Raw genomic sequence first — 20,590 nt, 5'->3', positions numbered from 1 at the left:
TTTACGTCATTTCTCTCATCGGCGTGATTGGTTTATGGATTTCTATCCATACAGCAATTCAGTTGTGTTTGGCGAAGGAGAGGAGTTCAAAATTATTGGCAGAGGAAATGTTCAGATACAGTTTGGTGGGTGTCAACTCATCTTTCTCAATGTCTGCTACGTTCTTGGTATGGCACTCAATTTTCTCTCTGTGAGTCAGATCATGAGAAATTCTCCTTAGTTCGATGTGGTGTTTAGTGCCCACAAATGCTCCGTTATTGATCGAGAGACTCGTCTTATTGTTGCTACTGGTCTAGAGAATCATGGCCTATATCGGCTTACTGACACTGGTGATTCTCTTGAAATAGCTATGGCAGCTCGTGATTTGTCTCTCAGCACTTTGTGGCATCAGAGATATGGACATCTCAACATCCAGCATCTCTCTCAACTATCCGGGGAGGAACTTGTTTCTAGACTACCTCCGATTCAGCCACAACGTCTTGGAGTATGTGATGCTTGTCAGGCTAGCAAACAACATCGGACTCCCTTCAAAGATGGAGATTCTTGGCATGCGTCTTAGGTACTTCAATTACTTCATGCTCATATTTGTGGTCTGAATACATCTTCAGTTACTGATTGCAAATATTTTTTGCTTATTGCTGATGATTTTAGTAGAAAAATGTGGGTGTACTTTCTTAAACAAAAATCAAATGCAGTTAGTACATTTTAGAATTTTAAGTTGTTGGTTGAAAACGAGTCTAGCTGCAGTATCGTTTCTCTTAGAATAGACAATGGGGGGGAATTTTATTCTCATGCATTCTTCGGTTTTTGTGCTGAACATGGCATGAAGCGCCAATTCACCACACCTTACGCTCCTCAGCAAAATGGTGTTGTTGAGCGTTGCAATTGTACGATTGTTGAGATGGCTTGTTCTATGTTACAACACAGGAGTGTTCCTAATAAGTATTGGGTAGAAGCAGTGTTTACTGTTGTTTACCTTTTGAATCATTCCCCTACTCAGGCTGTCAAGAACAAAACTCTTGAAGAATTGTGCTCTGGTCATAAGCCCAAGATCAACCACCTGAAGATTTTTGGCTCTCTTGCCTATGTCTGGATTCTTGATGCTAAACGTTCCAAATTAGATTCCAAGACTCTAGAGACTCATGATGACAGGGTATAGTGACAACCATAAGGCCTATAGATTGATAGATATCGACACTGATCATCTTATCTTTAGTTGTGATGTTGTTTTTGATAAAACTCGAGGACCATTTTTGTCCTTTTCTGAGCAATGTTCTAAAGAACAGCCACATAGTGTTCCCCTTCCTTTTGCACCATCTGATGGGCAGAATGATACAGATAATGCCTGCCTTGGGACACCTGATGTTGATCCTGTTAAGAGTCTTGAGAATGATCCTCCTCCCGTTGTTTTTTTTGAACCTCTTCTAGCTTCTCTAGCTCCTCTAGAGGTCAGCTCTTCTACTCTCCGAACCAAATGGTGGGTTAAAACTATTAGTGATCTAAGGGATGATGAGCATATTCAAGGTAGAGTTTCTCGAAATCAATGCAAACAAATAGTTAATTTTTCTCTTATGGCTAACATTCATAGTGTTTATGAGTCTCAAACTTATTCCGAGGCTAAAGGTATTCCTGAATGGGAATAGCCTATGGAAGCTAAACTTAAGAGCATTCAAAAAAATCAAACTTGGGTTCTTTCTGATCTTCCTACAGGGAAGAAGCCCATTAGTTGCAAATGGGTATACAAGGTCAAATATAAATCTGATGGCACCTTAGACAAGTATAAGGCTCGTCTTGTTGCTCAAGGGTTCTCACAAAGGGAAGGTATTGACTATGAGGAGACTTTTGCTCCTACAGCTAAAATGAGTACAATACGGTTCGTTCTTGCTCTAGTAGCTCAATTTGGTTGGAAAGTTCATCAAATGGATGTCAAGAGTGCTTTTTTGAATGGTGACTTATAGTAAGAAGTCTACATGACGCAACCTTTTGGATTTAAGGTTGCTGGTCAGGAACACAAAGTCTGTAAACTTGTCAAAGCTCTCTATGGTCTGAAACAAGCTCCTTGGTACATGAAAATTGATAAATATTTAACCGGCCATGGTTTTTAGAGGAGTCCATCGGATTCAAACCTATATATCAAACATGTAGGTGATGATGTCTTGTTTATCATTGTTTATGTGGATGATTTGATCATCACTAGAAGTTTAGCACATTTGATCACAAAAATCAAATAGAATTTGTGCAACACTTTTGATATGACAGATTTGGCCCTCTTGCACTATTGTCTCGGAATTGAGGTTTGGTAGGCTGAACACAATATCTTTCTTTCTCAGTCCAAGTATGCTAGAAGTCTTCTGGATAGGTTCAGAATGCAGGATTACAAATTTGCTCTCACTCCTGTGGAACCCAGGCTTGATTCACCTATTGTAGATGAATCCTTGTTTAGACAACTAGTGGGTAGTCTCATTTTTCTTACTGCCACTAGACCTGACATTAGTTTTGTTGTAAGCTATGTCTCCCGCTTTATGACAGCACCCAAGATTGATCATTGGACAGCTGCAGAGTGTGTCATGCGCTATCTGAGTGGTACTCTTGATTATGGTCTTCTATACACTCAAAAGTCTGATTCTACACTATGTGGCTACACAGATTCAGATTGGGTTGGCTCTGTTGATGATTATAAGTCTACTACCAGGTATGTGTTTAATTTAGGATCTGCTGTTGTGACATGGACTAGTAAGAAGCAACAAGCGGTGGCCCTATCTTCAACTGAAGCAGAGTATTGGGGAGCAGTTAAGGCAGCCTGTGAGGCAGTTTGGCTTCGACGGATGCTTGCAGATATGCATGTTCCTCAATCAGGACCGACTCCTATATTCTGTAATAATCAGGGAGTACTCAAACTTGCAAAGAATCCGGTCTTCCATGAATGAATGAAGCATGTCGAAACACATTGTCATTACATTCATCGGCTAGTTGAAAACAAATCTATTCAGTTGCTGTATGTTCCCACCTTAGAGCAGTGCGCTGATATCTTCACCAAGTCTCTTGGTTCTAATAAATTTGTAAAATTCAGGGAGGCTCTTGGTGTTATTGATAGATTAAGCATTATGGGAGGGTATTAGAATATTTCTAATAATGCTCTATCTATCGTATGTAGATAGTTTCTATTTTATGATAGTTTCTATTTTCTGTATATTCGTTTTGTATATATGAGCTTGTAAGCTTGTTGTAATCATTCATTGTTTTATTCAATACACAAAATAATCTTTTGATTATTTTATCAACATCATGCAGTCACACACATGTACTTCTAGACTCCCTCTGAGTATCAATTTTTTAAGCTCCTGTGTTGCCTTAGAAGAAGTGTTAGACTCCCTCTTAACGTAGAAGTATCTCATAATCTCAACCATCAAAGATGTTTGCTTCAAGAGCCTCAATTTATCCATCTTAATCATCAGCATCTTTGGAGCTACTATCATTAGATTGAGTCTGCACAATATTTGGTAGCATGTGTAAAGTACTAACCTTCTTTTCATGTAAGAACATCCTCGAATATAAAGTAAAAGATCAAGGCAAATAACCCTTATAGTATGTATAGAACTACAAATAAGAGAGAGACTACAATGAGTAGATAAATGTAAAAGATGAGAATACTTATTTGCACATGAAGATTTAGAAATTGTCTTCTTAGATTATTTGAGAATGGAACATCTCTCCTCTAGAGAAGGTTCAAGTGGGAATGGAACATTGACTATTATTCCCCGCACAATGTAAAATTCCCACTCCTTATATTGTTGAACAATTATGCATCAGATCAAATATGGATTCCTTTGGCATCATCTTTCGTGTTGATTGCGCCAAATCTATGATCTACCCCTTTTGCAAGTAAAGAGCTGACCCAAATATCGGATCTAAATCAACCCATATCCGTGCTCTCATGTTATGTATGGCCCAATGATTCCTTCCCACTGAGACACTCTTCAATTGTCGGGTTGTCTATTCGAGATGATCTTAGACAATGCTTGATCCACTTATCCAATCTGATTTGTGTTGCTCTTGCTAGCCAAAATGAGCTGAACATCTTGATGAACTAGGTAGATAGTGGAAACATTGAATCTGCATCCTAGACTGAGCTCCATAGTTCCACACCAATAGTACACAAAGATTTTCATACCCAAGCTGTGATAGCAAGCCAAATAATAGATGTCCTTAGATTAGAGGTAACTATTAAAGTTTATTTGATCCATCTTGTGTGAATATTGAGTTATATCTGGATATTCCTTCCTTAAGGTTCTTATTTTATCTCTCCCTCCATATTCTAAGCTTCCATGGGGATTATCCAATTTCATCTTTCATACTTGATGCATCGCCGCCATCAATTTGTAATTAGAAGCTGCCTTGTTTACAACATTATGTCTAGGTTAATCAATGAATTCTAGGACCTATGATAAAGTATAGATTCTCTTTTAGTAGCCCTTGTATTTTCTTGATGAGTGAGTATATGTCACCTTGATTTAGGATTTTCCGAATAGTAACATTCTAACATCCCACACTAGATGTCTCAAACTTGAATGGATAGACTTAGTTCTGAGTGTCTTGCAACCCCAATCTCAAAGTCTCCAACTTTGATAATGTATATTGGATGCCCAACTGATCTCTTCATAATTTTATTCAGAATAGGTACAAACTTCACTTTGGCAGAAGGCTTGGAGAAAATATCTGTTGTCAAATCTCGAGTAATAATGTACTATGAATGAGCAATATTCCAAGTATCCATCTAATTTCTGGAAAATCCTTCTCGACATGTTTTACCCCCTCTAAATAAATATGATCAAGATACTTAAAGGTCAACTGAAAACTCTTTCCAATTTTCTCATACATGGAGTTGGCTCCTGCAAAATAATTCTCTGCTCAGTGATTATCTATTGTAATTTCCTCATCTTTGAAGAAATGTCTTGAGGCACAAACTCAGTCTTATGATGGAAATTATCAGTTTATTGATTTTCGAGTCAACACATATCAATTTTGGGCATTGTGATTCATCTACTATAAACAAAATTGTATCATTGATATTAGTGGGTGAGAATTCACAAGAGGATAAATGTAAGTCGACTGGTATACATTGTCAACGCATTCATTAAGTCTTCTAACTTCATATATAGTCAACTTTTCATTGATACAAGACATCCAAGTTTTATATCTCTGCAATGGGGTGTCGTAGAGGTTGATATTGAATATACAGACCATGTTAAACATTTGATGCCAAAGAAAAGCAATTATGGTACTTCCCATTTATTTCCATCGTCGTCCACCCTTCTTAAATTACTCTATTTATTTTCCATTGTTAATGGTGGGTCCTTGTGTACCCGTTCGTGCATATAAGCTGCCGAGGAAAGGTATCCTTTATTTATCCATTCACAGTGGGTCTATTTTGATGTGGCTGCCAATGGACTGAGTGCTCAAATAGTTTCTTGTTTCTGAACAAACTTATATTTCTTTAATCCATTTTTTCCCTTTCCCTGGCAGTATTCTCTTTTAAGTAATTTGTGGTTGATCTCGACACCAATGTCTTTGACTGTCCCTGTGGCCTACACTTGATGCACTTGATTTTAGCGCTAATATGATGGTTCTTAAGTCCTCCCCGACATTGTGCATGTGAGATGTCAGTCGTGTTGATTTGCGTTTTTATTTATTTTTGGGCGGACTGAATGCAATTTGATCTATCTTCCCAAATTTTGGGGTTTGTAGCAGGTGTGTACTCCTACGTTGATTGTTATTAAATGGAAATGATATTATCAGCACGGCTTAAAACCTATGACTGGTCGTTTGAAACTACAATACTAATTTGCTTTCTATTATATGTGATGACCAATCTTAGGAAGGATTGATATTAGACGGTAACCTTTTATCGATATCCCATTTTATTTTTATTATTATAAATCAGTTAACTATTGATATTCAAATATCCATGTCAACATCTTCTCTTTGATAGGATATCACTATCTTAATTTGTCCTCAATCCCATATGTATTTCTGCAAGGAGTAATAATTTCTGATATAATCCGCTAAACCGACTTCTACAATCCAATTTGATGATGGTATAGTTGTTTATCTTATGTCGTCTATATTTATTTCTGTATTTTCTCTCCCTTACTATATTTGACGGTAGTTTTGTCACTAGCTTAGCTATTTTTGTTGGTTGTGAATGAAAAGCCTTATTCCATTTATAAATTTTTATTCCTGTTCATGCACTGACTGTATATATCATTGCGCTGTGAATTTATGACTTGGATTGTTCAGTCACCATTTTATATGATGATCTTTATGTCTTTTTAATAATGTTTTGATTCACTCTTTTTATCTCTGAATTCTGCTTTCACTCCCTCCTTGCTTGCTGCTGACCGGGTACCTTCACTGAGTTGGATTCTCCATGTTGGTTTTGTGGATAGATTAAACATAAATCAAACGTGGAAGCAGAATCAAATGTTCAATCTTCTTTTACACTTGCAGCCTTGCTCTGATACCATGTTGATTTACATGGATCGTTTTCTGCAAATATACTAACATTGCCAATGTAATTGATGTGTTCCAAATGCAGATTTAGATCTCATATAAATATGAGAGGAGGAGACATGAAGAGACATGTCTCTAAGGTTTAATCATCATTTAATTTATATATTAAATAATAATAATGTGTGTGTGTGTGTGTGTGTGTGTGTGTAGGTATATATATATATATAAAAGATACTATAATATATATAATAATATATATTATTATTACATGAATATGTATATATAGGAAATGATGATTTACCAATAACAACAATGTATCTTAGATCAAATTAATCTGACTGAAGCTACAACTTTAACACATTAGCCACTTCATCCTTTTCCCTTGCAAATAAGTTTCAAATTCATGGTTTCATCTTACAACATACTTATCTTTCTCCATGTCATCAAATTATGTTTCACATTGTCTTTTTCTAGATGGCGGAAATTCTACCCTCTAGAGGATTTTTTTCACATTCACGACTTCAAAAGTGTCCAATTATGCTTGCCTTGCATTTCAAATTTGCATTTTCATACCAGATAGGAGGGGAAGCAATTTTGTTTGTCTTCATTATGTCTTCCCTTACTCATGTTCAAGGACAGAGTCCCTGCTGTCTAGAGGATTAGGAATCCTAGGTTTGGAGGGTATTCCACCCCTACTTGAGGATTTTGACATAGTTTGACACTTCTTCATCATCAAACCCTCTGACTTCACTCCTTCACTTGTCTAATCGTTTGCAACTTTGGTTGCCAAGTACCAATTTCATCCTTATTGTGTTTGCCTTCCATCATGTCATCAAACCTTGCCTCAAATTGCCTTCTCCAAGGTGGTGGAAATCTGACCCTGTAGAGGTTTAATAATCCTAGGTGGGTATGGAATCTGCCACCTCTAGAGGATTTCTTCATTGTCTTGGGATTTCATCCCTTGGTGTAACTTGAGCTACTCCTCGCCTTTTGAGTTGTCTACTCTCCAATCTTGCTTCCAAGGCGAACTGATAATCATTAGAATCTGATTTGGGTAATTCAAAAATCTTTTTGATGCTCATCTTCCACTTTTTCTCTCTGACTTTCAATGATTCTGACCTCTAAACACGCACTTTGCTTATCTAATCACCTCATTACTTGCTCATGGGGGCAATTTGAGGGTGGCACAGGATTCTAAGCGATAGAGAGGGAGGAACATTGGGGTGCTAGAGGATTTTGAATCCTCAAGTGCAGGTGGATTATGCTCTACCTAGAGGAATTTCTCTTATAGCATTTGCTGGCCCCATGTAGCATTTTTTGGTTTCTCCAAAGCCTCTTCAAGGTGAAATTGCAAGGGTATCTCATCTATCGGTTATACCTCGTCTGACTCAACACTAACACCTTCACTTATCCATGTTCAGACTCAATTGTAAGGATTTGACTGATTTCCCCAATTGGCTTCATCAAACTCTTCCTACGGCTTGGATACTTGCCAAACTAACTCTCTACACCTAGCAAACAAGAGCCAGAGCAAAAAGAAGGGGTCCCCATTTGCAATGGGGCAATGGTGTGGAAACCTTTTAACACCACCCTTACCTTTGGTGTAAACTAATAATTTGGATCAACTCCGCCTCTTGTCAGCTTCTCTAGGTGTAATGCAAACTAGTTTGCATATTCTAGAAAGGTTTAAATGATTATATATAATGATTTTTTTCGCTAAACATTTATTGAGAACTTAAGAATGTTTGTCTATAGCAAAGTCTAAAGAAAGCATTTATTTTGCTCTGCTATTTACATCTTGAGACATAAGTGAGTAATTAAACAAATTTTAGTCTCATCTAATTGAAAGCGGTTTTTTGCAGCTATGCAACTCTATTTCTGTCTCATATTTCTGAGGAGATAACCGAATCACCTACATTTTATGGTACTTAAAGCTCTTTTCAAACTTGGACTTGATATTGATTCCTCTCCTTGTTTTGCATCCGTTTGTGATAAATGTTTGACTGCTTTGGATTGAACTTGTGATCATAGATGGGGTTCCAAAAGAAGGTCTACGGATACAAGATGTGCTTGTTCGTCTTGCACTTTTGCACCTCATAGGAGACAAGGTGCACTTTCTTGATATTTTGTTTTTCATTTGTACCTTATTTGGTATTGGTTTTTACTATTTTGCTACTTCATCTACTTCATGTTTTCCAACTAGGTGTGATTTCTTGAAAGTTGACTCCGTGACTTGAATAATCCTATGTACGCATTGTGAGAACTATTGCTTTATGATTTACTGATGAGGGGTTGATTATGCCAATGTCCAGGTAACATTCCTAGCAGAGAATCCAGGTGTGCCATTGTTTTCCAATGACATTTACAGTAAATTTCCTGGCCTAAAGAGAGAAAGATATTGGAAGGAGGAACATGATTCCAGGCTGTTACAGGCCATTTTGAAGTATGCACAAATTGTGGTTTCTATAGATAAAATATGCATGTGGATTAGAAAATGGTCTGATTGTCTCTTGAATTTTGCAGACATGGATTTGGTAGATGGCAGGCAATTGCAGAGGATTATGAACTTGGATTCCAGGAAATTATTAAAATGGAGTTGCAGTTACCATCACTAAATTCATCTACTTTGGGGGCTTCAATAAAAACAGATGCTGGAGTGATTCCTGCTGCAGTAAACAAAGGTCCCCAGATACAGGAGGATGGGGTAGAGGGTCATGTTAAACCACTTTCTGGAGTTATTTCTGCTAATATTGCGAGTGAAACTAAGAAAGAAACTGCAGCATCAGCAATTGAAAAAGGAAACCAACTAAATCAATCTGGTCTGATTTCCTTGGAAAATTCAAGAGAAGTGCAAAGGAGGCTTGTTGAGTTTATAAGAAAGAGAGTGTCGCTTTTAGAAAAAGCTCTTAATATAGAGTACTATAAAGAACTAATTGTGAGTATTACCTGTTCTCTTCACTGTTGATCTCTTATGCATACCATGAAGCCCTTTCTATTATTATATCCCTATGTTCTATTTCTTAAATAAGAAAACTATGAATCTGAATCAGTAATGTCATGTTTTATTGTTTGTGAACTTTTGTTTACATGCATCATATATGATCTGCTAGTTGGTTCATTGACAGCTTAAGCTATTTCAGGGCGTTCAATGTTAGTTCTGGTATTTCTTGTACACAAAGGAAAAAATATTAATGTGGGATGAAATCTTGTTATAAAGAATGTACAACTGATATTTGTGTTTCAATTATCCAAAATCTAGAAGTATGAATTGATAACCTTCTACAAGTGAGCAATGAAGCATATTAATATGTCTATCATATACAAAATGTGCATAAAAGTCTTGCTTATATAGGAAAAAATGATGAGGTTAGAAGATAGTAGACAATGATTGACTATGTCTTCAAGTGTGCGACACTTATGAGCTTACTTAGCAAGTGCAGGAGCAAGTGGCAAGTATGCGTGCACAAGTGTCTCAGGTGATGAGGACATGCCTTAATGGTATGAAATGAGATAAAAACATAAAATGGCCTGAGTAACTAAGTGTGAGAAGGTCAAAACTAGAAAGGTGATTGTAGGTCATTTTAGGTACTCATGTATAAATTCCTCATAACTGGAGGAAAACCTAGTGGGAAAAAAATCCCCCTTTAAAAGAGAACTGACACAAATGCAATGAAATGTACAAAGTGAAAGAAGGCATGAGATAGGAGGACTCATGATGATCCCATAAGGACTACTATTAGCACAATGTACAATGAATGTTCTTCATGAGAGAGGAATGAAGAAATGGTCTCTGTGACCCCCCTAGAAACAAAGAAGTGATGAACTCCATGTGAGGAAAGGCTTCCTCCCAAAACATAGGAAAAGAGAATCCATACAACCTCTTCTCGAAATGATGTCTGTAGTGTTGATAGATGCCTGATGCTGGATGCTGAAGATGATCCATTATCATTGAATAACATTTCTCCCCTTTGGGAAGAAACAATAACACAAATTTGTGCGAAATGACTTCCCATTCTTGAGAGAGGGATGCTTGAGGGAAGACAAATGCCTTTGAATTTTGCACATGATCTAAAGATTGATATGATGCCTAGGATGTCTTTGAATGATTCTTATATATCTTCAAGCCAATGTTGATAAGATAGATCAGATATCGTATAAGATTTAGAAATAAGGACTATGGATGTATGGTAATAATTGGATTGATGAGAATTTTATATTACTGCAGAGGATGCCAACATAAATGATAACTGAGTTGGATAAGTGAAGTCATAAAAAATTGTCACTATAGAAGCTGATGTAGGCAATATAAGAGCAAGATACGGAGGTGGCAATGGTGTGACAACAGTGTTGATGTAACTGTCATCAAATAGAAAACGGATGTGCTCAATAGTGTCATCCAAATCAGTGAGGTGGAACTCTACAAACAAAGATAGATATGCATCCCAATGTGGTCGATCTAGAAAGATGATAGGAATGTCTTGATGGAAAGAGTCACTAGAACTCATGAATGATTCAATGCTAGGTTCTGATGTAGCATTTAGTGATGTAAGAGATGAGATCTCAATGCAAGCCATGTTTGACAAGACGTTGTAGTGAGGTTTTTGGTTTTTTTAATTGAGCTCCAACAAGAATCACATCAGTTGATGTTAGACATGAGAAACTTATTGCCTATGTTGATTGCTCTTTTAATATTTGTACTTCATTTTGCATTTTTTGGCCATAGCAAAAAACAATAAGAGGCATACTACCAGGCTTAGATAACCTAAGAATTGAAGGTTTAGAGTGACTTTCCACAAGTGAACAATGAAGTACAATAGTATGTTTATCAATATAAAATGAAGAGTACATAAAATGTACATAGAAGCCTTTGCATATATAGGCCAGGTAGAGGAGATGAGAAGTTAGGAGCAAAACTTTGACTGATCCTCTAAGGATGCAACCCCTGTGCACTTGCTTGGAAAGTGTGAGCAAGTAGCTTGAATGCTATAAGATGTGAAAAAAACAAGATAAAGCCTAAGTAAACTTAAGCTAGTGTGAATGGTTCTGACTCTCACGTGAATATATGCAAGATGATGAATCCTAAATACTAGGACATGTTAGATGCTTGTACAAATTTCTCATATAATAGAGAAAGGGAGAAAACATAGTGCGACAAAAAACCCTCTTTAAAGTAGAAATGATGCAAATCTATGCTCGCCCAAGTTCTAGGGACAAGGACAGCAAAGGATAGCGAGACATGTTTATAGTAGGAGAGTACTTTTGGCCAATTTTTAAGAAACGACTGTTAAAATATAGAGAATTTTAAAAAAATACAGATAAATTTCAAATATTCATATTGTAACATTGATAAAGCATTCGTCATATGCATTGTGGAAGCTTAATACATAACATTAGACTTGAATTGGGATTTCAAGTGAGAATCGACAAAGAGACTAACAATATTGAAATGCTTTCATTGTCATTGTGCATACATATTAAATAGAAATTATAACAGAAAATGCTAAAAGGCTTTAAGTTTCAAAACTGAAATGATATAATCATAAAACTAGGAAATATATGGCTGTCTTTATTTAAATGATGCAACTAGGAGGTCTCAATCGAAATTGGAGATCAAGTCTGAATCACTGTCTATATGAGGGGCTGGTCCAGGCAGTGGTATTCCAACCAATCTCTCTTATGCCTCATTGATTTGTATAGCATCTTTGAGATTGTTATCCCGACATAAGGTTGGAGTTTGACAATGCTCAGGAACCTGGAAATCCTCTAGTTGAAAAGCATTGTGTGTTGCCGCTAACTTCTTCTATTGTATATTTGCTATGCACAAATACAAGCAACCAATTCTTTGAACTCCGTTGCATATTTTCTATGCCACACCCACCATTTCATAGGCTGGTCTAAGCAAATGTAGCTATATCCATCCTCATATTCGCTTTGCTGATGGTTGGACATAGAGATTGGCAAGTGCAAGCTAGTTTGTGCAAGGTAAAGCGGATTCCTCATGTTTCGAGAAGAAGAATAGAATACAGATTGGTGAAGGAATCATAATGACCATCATCCACTGAGGGAGAAACATAGAGGGTGGTACTTGGTTTGGAAGTTGGTGCTTTCCTAAGGAGATATTGGTGTCTCTAGAGTAGGTTGGTGCCTATGTATCTAGTTGTGGGAGATGGTGCTCAAAAATTGAATGAGGGGTCGGTGCCTACAAAATTTGTAAAAAGAAGAATTCATATTAAAGCATTATTATGCTGTGGTTTTCTTTGGAAAGGGTATCCATGTAAATATCATGTATTGTGTTTTTCTCATGTGCATAATTATTGAGGCTCAATAAATGATATTGTTATTGCTCAAGTTTTAAATATGATATAAATTTAATTCACATGATACCACTTCTCTATATAACCGTGTGTTAGTCAAATGTGGCATCAAATATTGTGGGAGTTGAGATCATAATGCAACCCATGTGACTATGATGTCATAAAAAATGAAGGTGATGTGTTACAAGAAGTCTTAGTGAGATTATTTTTTTCAAACTCCTAGAGCAATTCAATGAAATGAGGTTATACGTCACCTTGTGTTACTTCGAGACGTGTTTCTGGGAAAATTTGACTCGCCCCTGTTTCCAAGATGTTCTGGAAACTTGGAAACTTCCGGAAACCTTTCCCTTGGCTGTCCCAAAAAGTTGATGTTTCAGTTTTGATAATTTATTTGTTGATTTCCATTCTCATGTGACCTCTATTGTTAAATTATTTAACACAAACATTATATGTTAAGGTTCTATAATTTATATAAGCATGTTTTATTAATATTTTTATATGAATATTGAAAATTTCCCTATATTTTTTCTCCCTATTTTATATAGCTGTTCCCACTGCCGTCCCTTGCTCTAAGAAAAAAAAAATCCATCCCAGAAACCTATTTCCCTACCCCCTCGTCTCGGAAACTTGGGGTAACATCGATGTCATCCCTATGTCGATTACTCTTACAATATTTGCATTTTCTAGACATGGTGTACTAATTAGCAAAATCAATGTAACATGCAAGTATACCTTCCTAGATTGATTAATGTTGAAACATACCCCCAAGATCAACGTGCAAGAGAAATTACTACTTGTGTCAAGATTGATTGACATGTCATCCTATTTATTAGGCATGGTGATTTATCAAAATTCTGAAAGAATGGACAGTCCAAAACTTCAAACTACAAGTGAATTCAAGGTGAAAACCATGCCCTTTTAAAATTCACTTATAAATATGACTTGAGGGGTCAAAAGATGCATTAAAATAAAACAATTTACAAATTTATCGATGTCAAATCTCTTATGAGCTATCCATGGTTACTTGGTAGCTAAACAACCTCGTTGTTTACAATAAAACACTAGTGATAGACCATGAACAATTACATAAATTGTTGGGAACAAGTGTAATAGTAAAAGACAAACTACCAAGTGAAAGAGACAATTGTAAAAACGCTAAGAGGTGTGGCATGATTTGATTTTTTTATATGGGAGAAGATTGACACCAAATATACCATGCCAAAGATTTGTTGTTATTGTGGAGTAAATGTGTCTGGAAGTATGAAGTTTGCCTTAGGGGGAGAAAAAAACCCATGGCAAAGGTCGTTGGCTACCAGTGCATGTGTCATGCTACCAATAGTGAAAGTCATTTTCACCATTGATAAAATTTGCTTTAATATAATCCAACACTAATGTGGTAGTCATGGAAATATATTCTAGCTGCAATATATTAAATGGCAGGGTGAAGGCCATAGATGAACCATATATGCACCAATGAACACCACTTGCCTAGATCTATGACAAGTTTTCGATCTCAGCAATATCAAAACTCTCAAATGTGGCAGTATGAATATCTTATGCATATGGTGTGCCCTTAAAGCCATGGGGTTAGAGCTTGCGAGAAATGTATTGGAAGGCCAACAAAAACATTCTGAACAATGTGCGCATGAAGGCACTGAAGGTTGATGCCATTGAGAAGATTTTGATAGGTTTTCTTTTGCAGTAGAAAGGCTTGCAATAAAATATGTCGAATACCTATAGAGATGTTTGAGTAGGTTAAGGCTATTTAAGGGGGCTTGTAGTTTAAGATATTTGGCTTGCTGGGTGTTGCTAGTGTGGAGGGAGGTGGTGCCTAGGAGAGATGATGTTTGTGGGGATCAATTCATTGTTGTATGAAGCCAATACGCATGATGTAGATGTGTTAGCGACTAAGTTGTTAGTGTGGACTATGGTACAGATGCGGGTTCAGTATTCAGGTTCGAAACTCATCTAATTTTTTGGGGGGTTGGGTTTGGACTCATTTTGAGTTCGTCTATAGAAGAATATGTATAAACAAAGAAATAGATAAATAATAAATGTCTTAGAACCATGTCGGGCTCTTTAGTTTAGAAGCCACAAAAATTGGACAAATACACATGAATTACAACATATAGTTTTGGGGGATAAACATTTTAAATGAAGGACCAACCCTATCACTATCTCTTAGAAGTGGATTTTTTAATACATTTCAACATGAAAAAGCCTGCCATATATACATAGCACAGAGCTGACTTCCATTTCAGGCTGAGTTACTATAACAACTAGTTTTCCCGGGTCTTAATTAACAACTAACATATTTCAAGAAATATAGTTATTACTTCATTTTCATAGGAAGACAGTTATATCAATCATGTTCATGTGAATGAGATTGACGGTTAAAATCAGTTAAACAAAATTTCTTAACTAAGAACTTAAAACACCATCAAAGAATTTACTATAGAAATTAAAGTCCACATACCATGGAATTCGATCCAAGAAATCATTGTAGGGATGTTTCTGCAATCACCTAGATTAGTCCACAAATACTACTATAACAATATCATATAATGACTTCCATCCAATACCACTATATCAAAAATCAAATGACGATTACCATTAAATACCACTATATAAAATTAGGGTATCACATACCATTGTATCAATTAGGTTATCGAAAACCATTGGATCATTTAGGGCATCAAATACCACTGTATCACTTAGGGCTTCAATTACCATTGGATCATTTAGGGCATCAGTTACCACTATATCAATTAGGGCTTCAGATACCACTAAATCAATTAGGGCTTCAAATACCACTGTATCATATAGGGCTCCAGATACCATTGTATCATTCCTTTCTGTGGCAATAACATATGATTAGAAGATATGCTCCTATTTATTATTCATATAAATGAAAGGTTGATATAACAATTCATCAGATAAATCTATCTGTCGCAACTAAATGTAAAATAACTGTAACGATGATACAACTCAATTAATCTTATCTTAGTCTTGCATATAGATCATAAAAGTGAAAATACCTGTTCCCGACAATCAATTGAGTGTATAACTTATCTTTGTCTGTTGTACGTCTGACAACTTGGGGAGAGGTGAAACATTGTCAAGGGCTTAACCACCTAACCTCGGACCAAAACTTATCCCCATACAATCTCTAATGAGAAAGGCCCTCCCTACTCGGAATAGACGAGGAACATCTTGTCATCCACTGAGCATCTTGGTATCTAAACACACCACTCGACTTGAGAACAGGAGAATACAATAAACAGGATCATGCATGAGCTATTAAATGTTTTCTTTTTTAAAATGATAAACATTGTTATGTCATAATTGATACTGTTTCATGTTATTGCAGATTCCTTTCTCTCACCTCTTCACCCTTTTCCTTGGCTATACAGTCGGGTGAGTCCTAGGTTTTTGAATTCTCAGAACAACCGATTCTTTCTGTTGATTCTCAACTATTTCATAATCAACATATATTCCAACTTATTACAATTTGTGATTTGAGAGATTACCTTCTTTAAAGATTTCAGAATTGATTGTTTAATTCTAATATCCGGTGGCATAATGATTTATGGATCCATACTTTGGTTACTTGGTTATCATTGGACATGAACAAGGCTAAATTAAAGAAGTTCAATCTGTAAATTCAAACAAGATATCAATTAATGACAAATGATTGCTTCTAGCATTTCACATTTCTGTGATTTAAAACTTACATAAACTCTCTGTATTTTAGCTTCTATTGGTTTAATTCTTTATGATTCCAAGACTTGGTACTTTACTATGAACCATAACAAGGTTTTCCTATGATTATTCAAGATTGAATATAGATTGCAATTCTATTGTTATGGAAATTGGAAAGCTTAACTGATTATGGAGTAAATTTAACAATACAGAAACATTGATCATTCAGATAACCTGGTATATTATCTGGAGTTGCCTAAGCTTTGTTGGACACTAGATATTCGTCCTTCTTCAATCGAATTCTCAGACTATAATGGCAGCTTCGACTTCAAAATAAAATATATACGGCAACATGCACAAAATGCCAATACTTAATTTGCAGAGGTTTCGAGTTTGCCAAAGGTTCGATGGTAATGGAAACCTGAGCTAAGAGTATGGAACTTATATGAGGAATGAGGAAGAGTCAGGTTATAGCAGAGGTTATCATGGAAAAGTACCTCCCACAGCAAGATAGTCCGATTGATATATAGGACCTCCGTTGTCCAGACACGACTTAGTTAAGAGAGTCGTGCCTCCTTGGCTTCCGTCGGTTTAAAAGATTATAGCTGATTCAAATTCCAAATGTTTTAATTTGATTAAAACAAAGAAGAGGAAAAGAAAAATTAAATGGTTGGAAGATTAAGTTGGAAAGATTATTGTCAATTTATCATGCCAAGTGTTAATCAGTTAAAACCAAAGAATATTAAAATGGAAAGAATAGAGTTGGAAGATTATAATTCGAATGTTATTATATCTTGAATATTATTATTATAATATGTACTTGCATACTTTCATGTAAGTATATCAACAGGGTGACATCATTATATTAAGTTATTATAATATAATGGTTCCATTTCATTTTTATATTTATATGCATGTATATAAATATTTATTATAATAATATGACGAAAGATCAATTAAAATCCTTTGAGGTACAATTTATATTTTAATTAGGTTGTTTTATGTTTTGCTAGATTATTTTCTTAATAGCTCAAGTGGGTCCCACAAATATATCCTATGTTCAAGTCACTAGGTCCTCAATCCATTTGCTCAGTGATGATGATGCTCCTGTGCCTAATTCTTTTTTGACAATGCTTCCACCCCTTCGACGTGCTTCCTACAAGGAAATTCTTCGCAGTTAAATCATATTATCATAACAAGTTATAAATAATCATAATGGCTAGCCACCTATTTAATTTCATGAATTCGTGATAAATAATTACGACGACTAACCATCTTACCATTTCTCAGGATTATAACAAATGCGAACCTTAACAGCTATATTTTAAGTTAGGTCAAAAATTGGGATGTAACAGTTACCAAATTCTCTCTTGGACTAAGAAATTCTTGGTTCAGTTCTCTCAAAAGTCTGGTCCTCAGATTTTGTCAAAAGTCTGCCACAGAGAGAAAAAATTGTTGGAAATTTTCTGAAAGGAACCTTGGCAGAATTCAGACGACTTTCCATTCCGGCATAGGAACGCGGACATAATTTTGGAAATTTTGGTCAAAAAACACCTTTTTATTTACTTTTTCATAAAGCTTTTAATGCCAAATTAGACTCAGAATCAGACTCAAGCACATGATCTCAACTTACAAATCATATTTAATTTGAATCAAATGCTACCTGAAAAGAATCAAGATGTATAGAAGTGTTACACATCTTTTATGGAATGCATAGTAACGTGAATCGGAATCGTATCGGAATCGGCACGGCCGAATCGAATCGTGAATCGGGGGTGAATCGGGGGTGAATCGGCAAATTTGAAAAAACCCTTTAAATGTAAAGATTTTAACAATTTAAGACTTATTTCATGCACCCTTTATTGAATATAACTTAAAAACACTATAACATCATCAAATAGAATCTAACATACATAAACATGAAACATAAAATCCATCACATACGTAACTATGTTATCATTATGTACTAAAATGTAAATTGTATGCTAGCTGAAGTAAATAAAAATCAAATGATCATAATGATTCAAATCATAGAATCAGTAAGATGAAATCATGAAGATCTATAAGACATCAAATCATAAATGTATGTATAAATCTAAGATGAAGATCCATGAAAGTTTGAAACATATGTCTATCAGTGATTCAGTATCACTATCAATATCTATACAGTGTAAACAAAATATAGAAACAAGGCTCCAGCTCAAGCCTCATCATCCTCTAGCTCTACTGCGGCCTCAACCTCAACCTCTGAGTATCCAGTTTGCCTATGAGAAAGGCGTGTAAGGTAGGTCCTAGAGGACCGCGGAGCCATGTCCCCTGCATGGGCAATGGGCTCATGAATAACGTCGCTAGGGCCTGCGTCTGTGCGTGCGTGTGTGCGTCTACCAATGCCTGAACGTGCTCTAGCTGCCTCCTCTGCCCTAGCCACAGCCTCAGCCTCAGCCTCTACATCCACCTGGTCAACCCACGCGCGGTCTTCCTCAGTGAAGACTGGGTCCACGGTCTCTGTGATCCACTCTGATTCTGGATCAATCTCCTCTAGAATGATCGGAGAGGAGTCAGCGCCCAAAATCTGTCTAATCCTAAGACGAAGGTTGTAATGAACAAAGACAAGATCATTCAACCTCTGCACTGTCAACCTGTTTCTCCTCTTCGAGTGGATGTGCTCGAACATGGACCAACTGCGCTCACATCCAGAAGCGCTGCTTGGCTGACTCAGAATGCAGATGGCAATTTTTTGAAAGTTTGGGGTTGTGGCCCCAAACATTTGCCACCATCTATCTGAAATAAGGAAAAAATAAAAACAATTAGTCTCATTTACAAATTACAACTCTAAAATTAATGCATTATATAATCAACTTTAAGTTTAGAATCTAGATTCATGAACATTGAATATATTATTTAATTTTTACCTGGCTGTAGCGTTGTCTGAGCATTTATGGCCATCCTGCCAGAGAAAAGTGGCCCCTCCTTATTGTTGAACTGGTCTAGCTCAACAATCGCAGCAGCGCTATTTTCATCGCTACTCAATCTCTGAATCACTGTGTATAAGCCAATGAGAACCTCCGCATCCGCCTTGAACTCAGGACGGAAACGAAATGCCGGATTCAGATAGTAAGCTGTTGCGTGGATGGGTCGATGGAGCTGATTCTGCCATCTCCTATCGATGATGTCCCAAATAGGGCCATACCTCTCCTGCACTCCTGCATATTGGGCTGATGGCCTCCTTGGCCCTATCCATGCCCTCATAAATGTAGCCCATAGAGGGCTTCTCCCCATCAGCAGTTCGTAGCAAAGCTACAAGGGGCTCAGTGACCTACATATAAAGTAAAACAAAAAATTTGAGTCAAAACTTAAATATAAAATAATATTACTTAAAGTAAAAGCAAAATACTAAATGTTAAATTGCAATAAATTTACCTTAAGGATTTCTCTAGCGGGTTTCCAAAAACCATCCTCATCAAATATGCAATCCGCCACATCTAACCCTACAATGGTCGTAGCATAAGAAGAGCAAATCCACTCCTGCCCAACAAACATGCTCCTCAATCCATCCCTTGATGTCAACAAGGACTGCAAGGTGATGAAATTCGAGGCAAACCTCGTGATACCTGGGCGAGCTAACTCCTTGCCTTTTGTGTACTTCCTCATTGTGCTAAGGACAAATGCATGATTATAAATGAATTTGCATATATTTTTTGCCCTTTCCACACATGACTTGACAAACTCAAGTTTGCCAATTTCCTCCAACATGAGGTCAATGCAGTGTGCCGCACAAGGGGACCAAAATATGGTGGGGTGCCTCTGCATCAAAAGTTTACCTACAACAATTTTAAGTCAATTAGAAACTCAAATTTCAAAATTCAAATAAATTTATTTTCAAAACTTGCAAAGTTAAAAGTTTACCTGCTGCAACATAATTTGCTGCATTATCCGTCACCACTTGGATCACATTTTGTTCTCCCACCTCTGCTATAACTTCCTCAATAGCCTCACATAGATATGTGGCATTTTTCACATGTGCGGAAGCATCAATGGATTTGATGAACATGGTATATCCTACA

General features: G+C 36.4%; 2 protein-coding genes across 2 annotated transcripts in view; one reads left to right on the top strand and one right to left on the bottom strand.

Moving 5' to 3' along the window:
• Window positions 1-20,590, top strand: part of PKL (chromatin remodeling factor CHD3 (PICKLE)) — a 132,262-nt gene that overhangs the window by 87,538 nt on the left and 24,134 nt on the right. The window contains exons 25-28 of the mRNA XM_089815178.1: window positions 8,373-8,434; window positions 8,542-8,618; window positions 8,823-8,953; window positions 9,034-9,445. Of these exons, the coding sequence (XP_089671304.1) occupies window positions 8,373-8,434; window positions 8,542-8,618; window positions 8,823-8,953; window positions 9,034-9,445 (682 nt within the window). The remainder of the gene's footprint in view (window positions 1-8,372; window positions 8,435-8,541; window positions 8,619-8,822; window positions 8,954-9,033; window positions 9,446-20,590) is intronic.
• On the bottom strand, window positions 19,307-20,084 carry LOC149575438 (uncharacterized). Its single transcript, XM_089815180.1, has 2 exons — window positions 19,947-20,084; window positions 19,307-19,842 (listed from the first exon to the last, which is right to left on the bottom strand). Exon 2 carries the CDS (start codon window positions 19,803-19,805, stop codon window positions 19,428-19,430), a length of 378 nt encoding a protein of 125 aa, XP_089671306.1. The 5' UTR covers window positions 19,806-19,842; window positions 19,947-20,084; the 3' UTR covers window positions 19,307-19,427.

The sequence above is a fragment of the Cupressus sempervirens genome, chromosome 2, assembly GCF_028749045.1.
Source record: "Cupressus sempervirens isolate cs-2001-9-10 chromosome 2, ASM2874904v1, whole genome shotgun sequence".
Classification (NCBI taxonomy): domain Eukaryota; kingdom Viridiplantae; phylum Streptophyta; class Pinopsida; order Cupressales; family Cupressaceae; genus Cupressus; species Cupressus sempervirens.
Note: the sequence above shows the minus strand (reverse complement) of the source record. Positions and strands in the feature narration are given on the sequence as shown.

Coding starts and splice junctions, on each gene's coding strand:
- LOC149575438 (XM_089815180.1), bottom strand. CDS start 19,805: ATGGGGAGAAGCCCTCTATGGGCTACATTTATGAGGGCATGGATAGGG.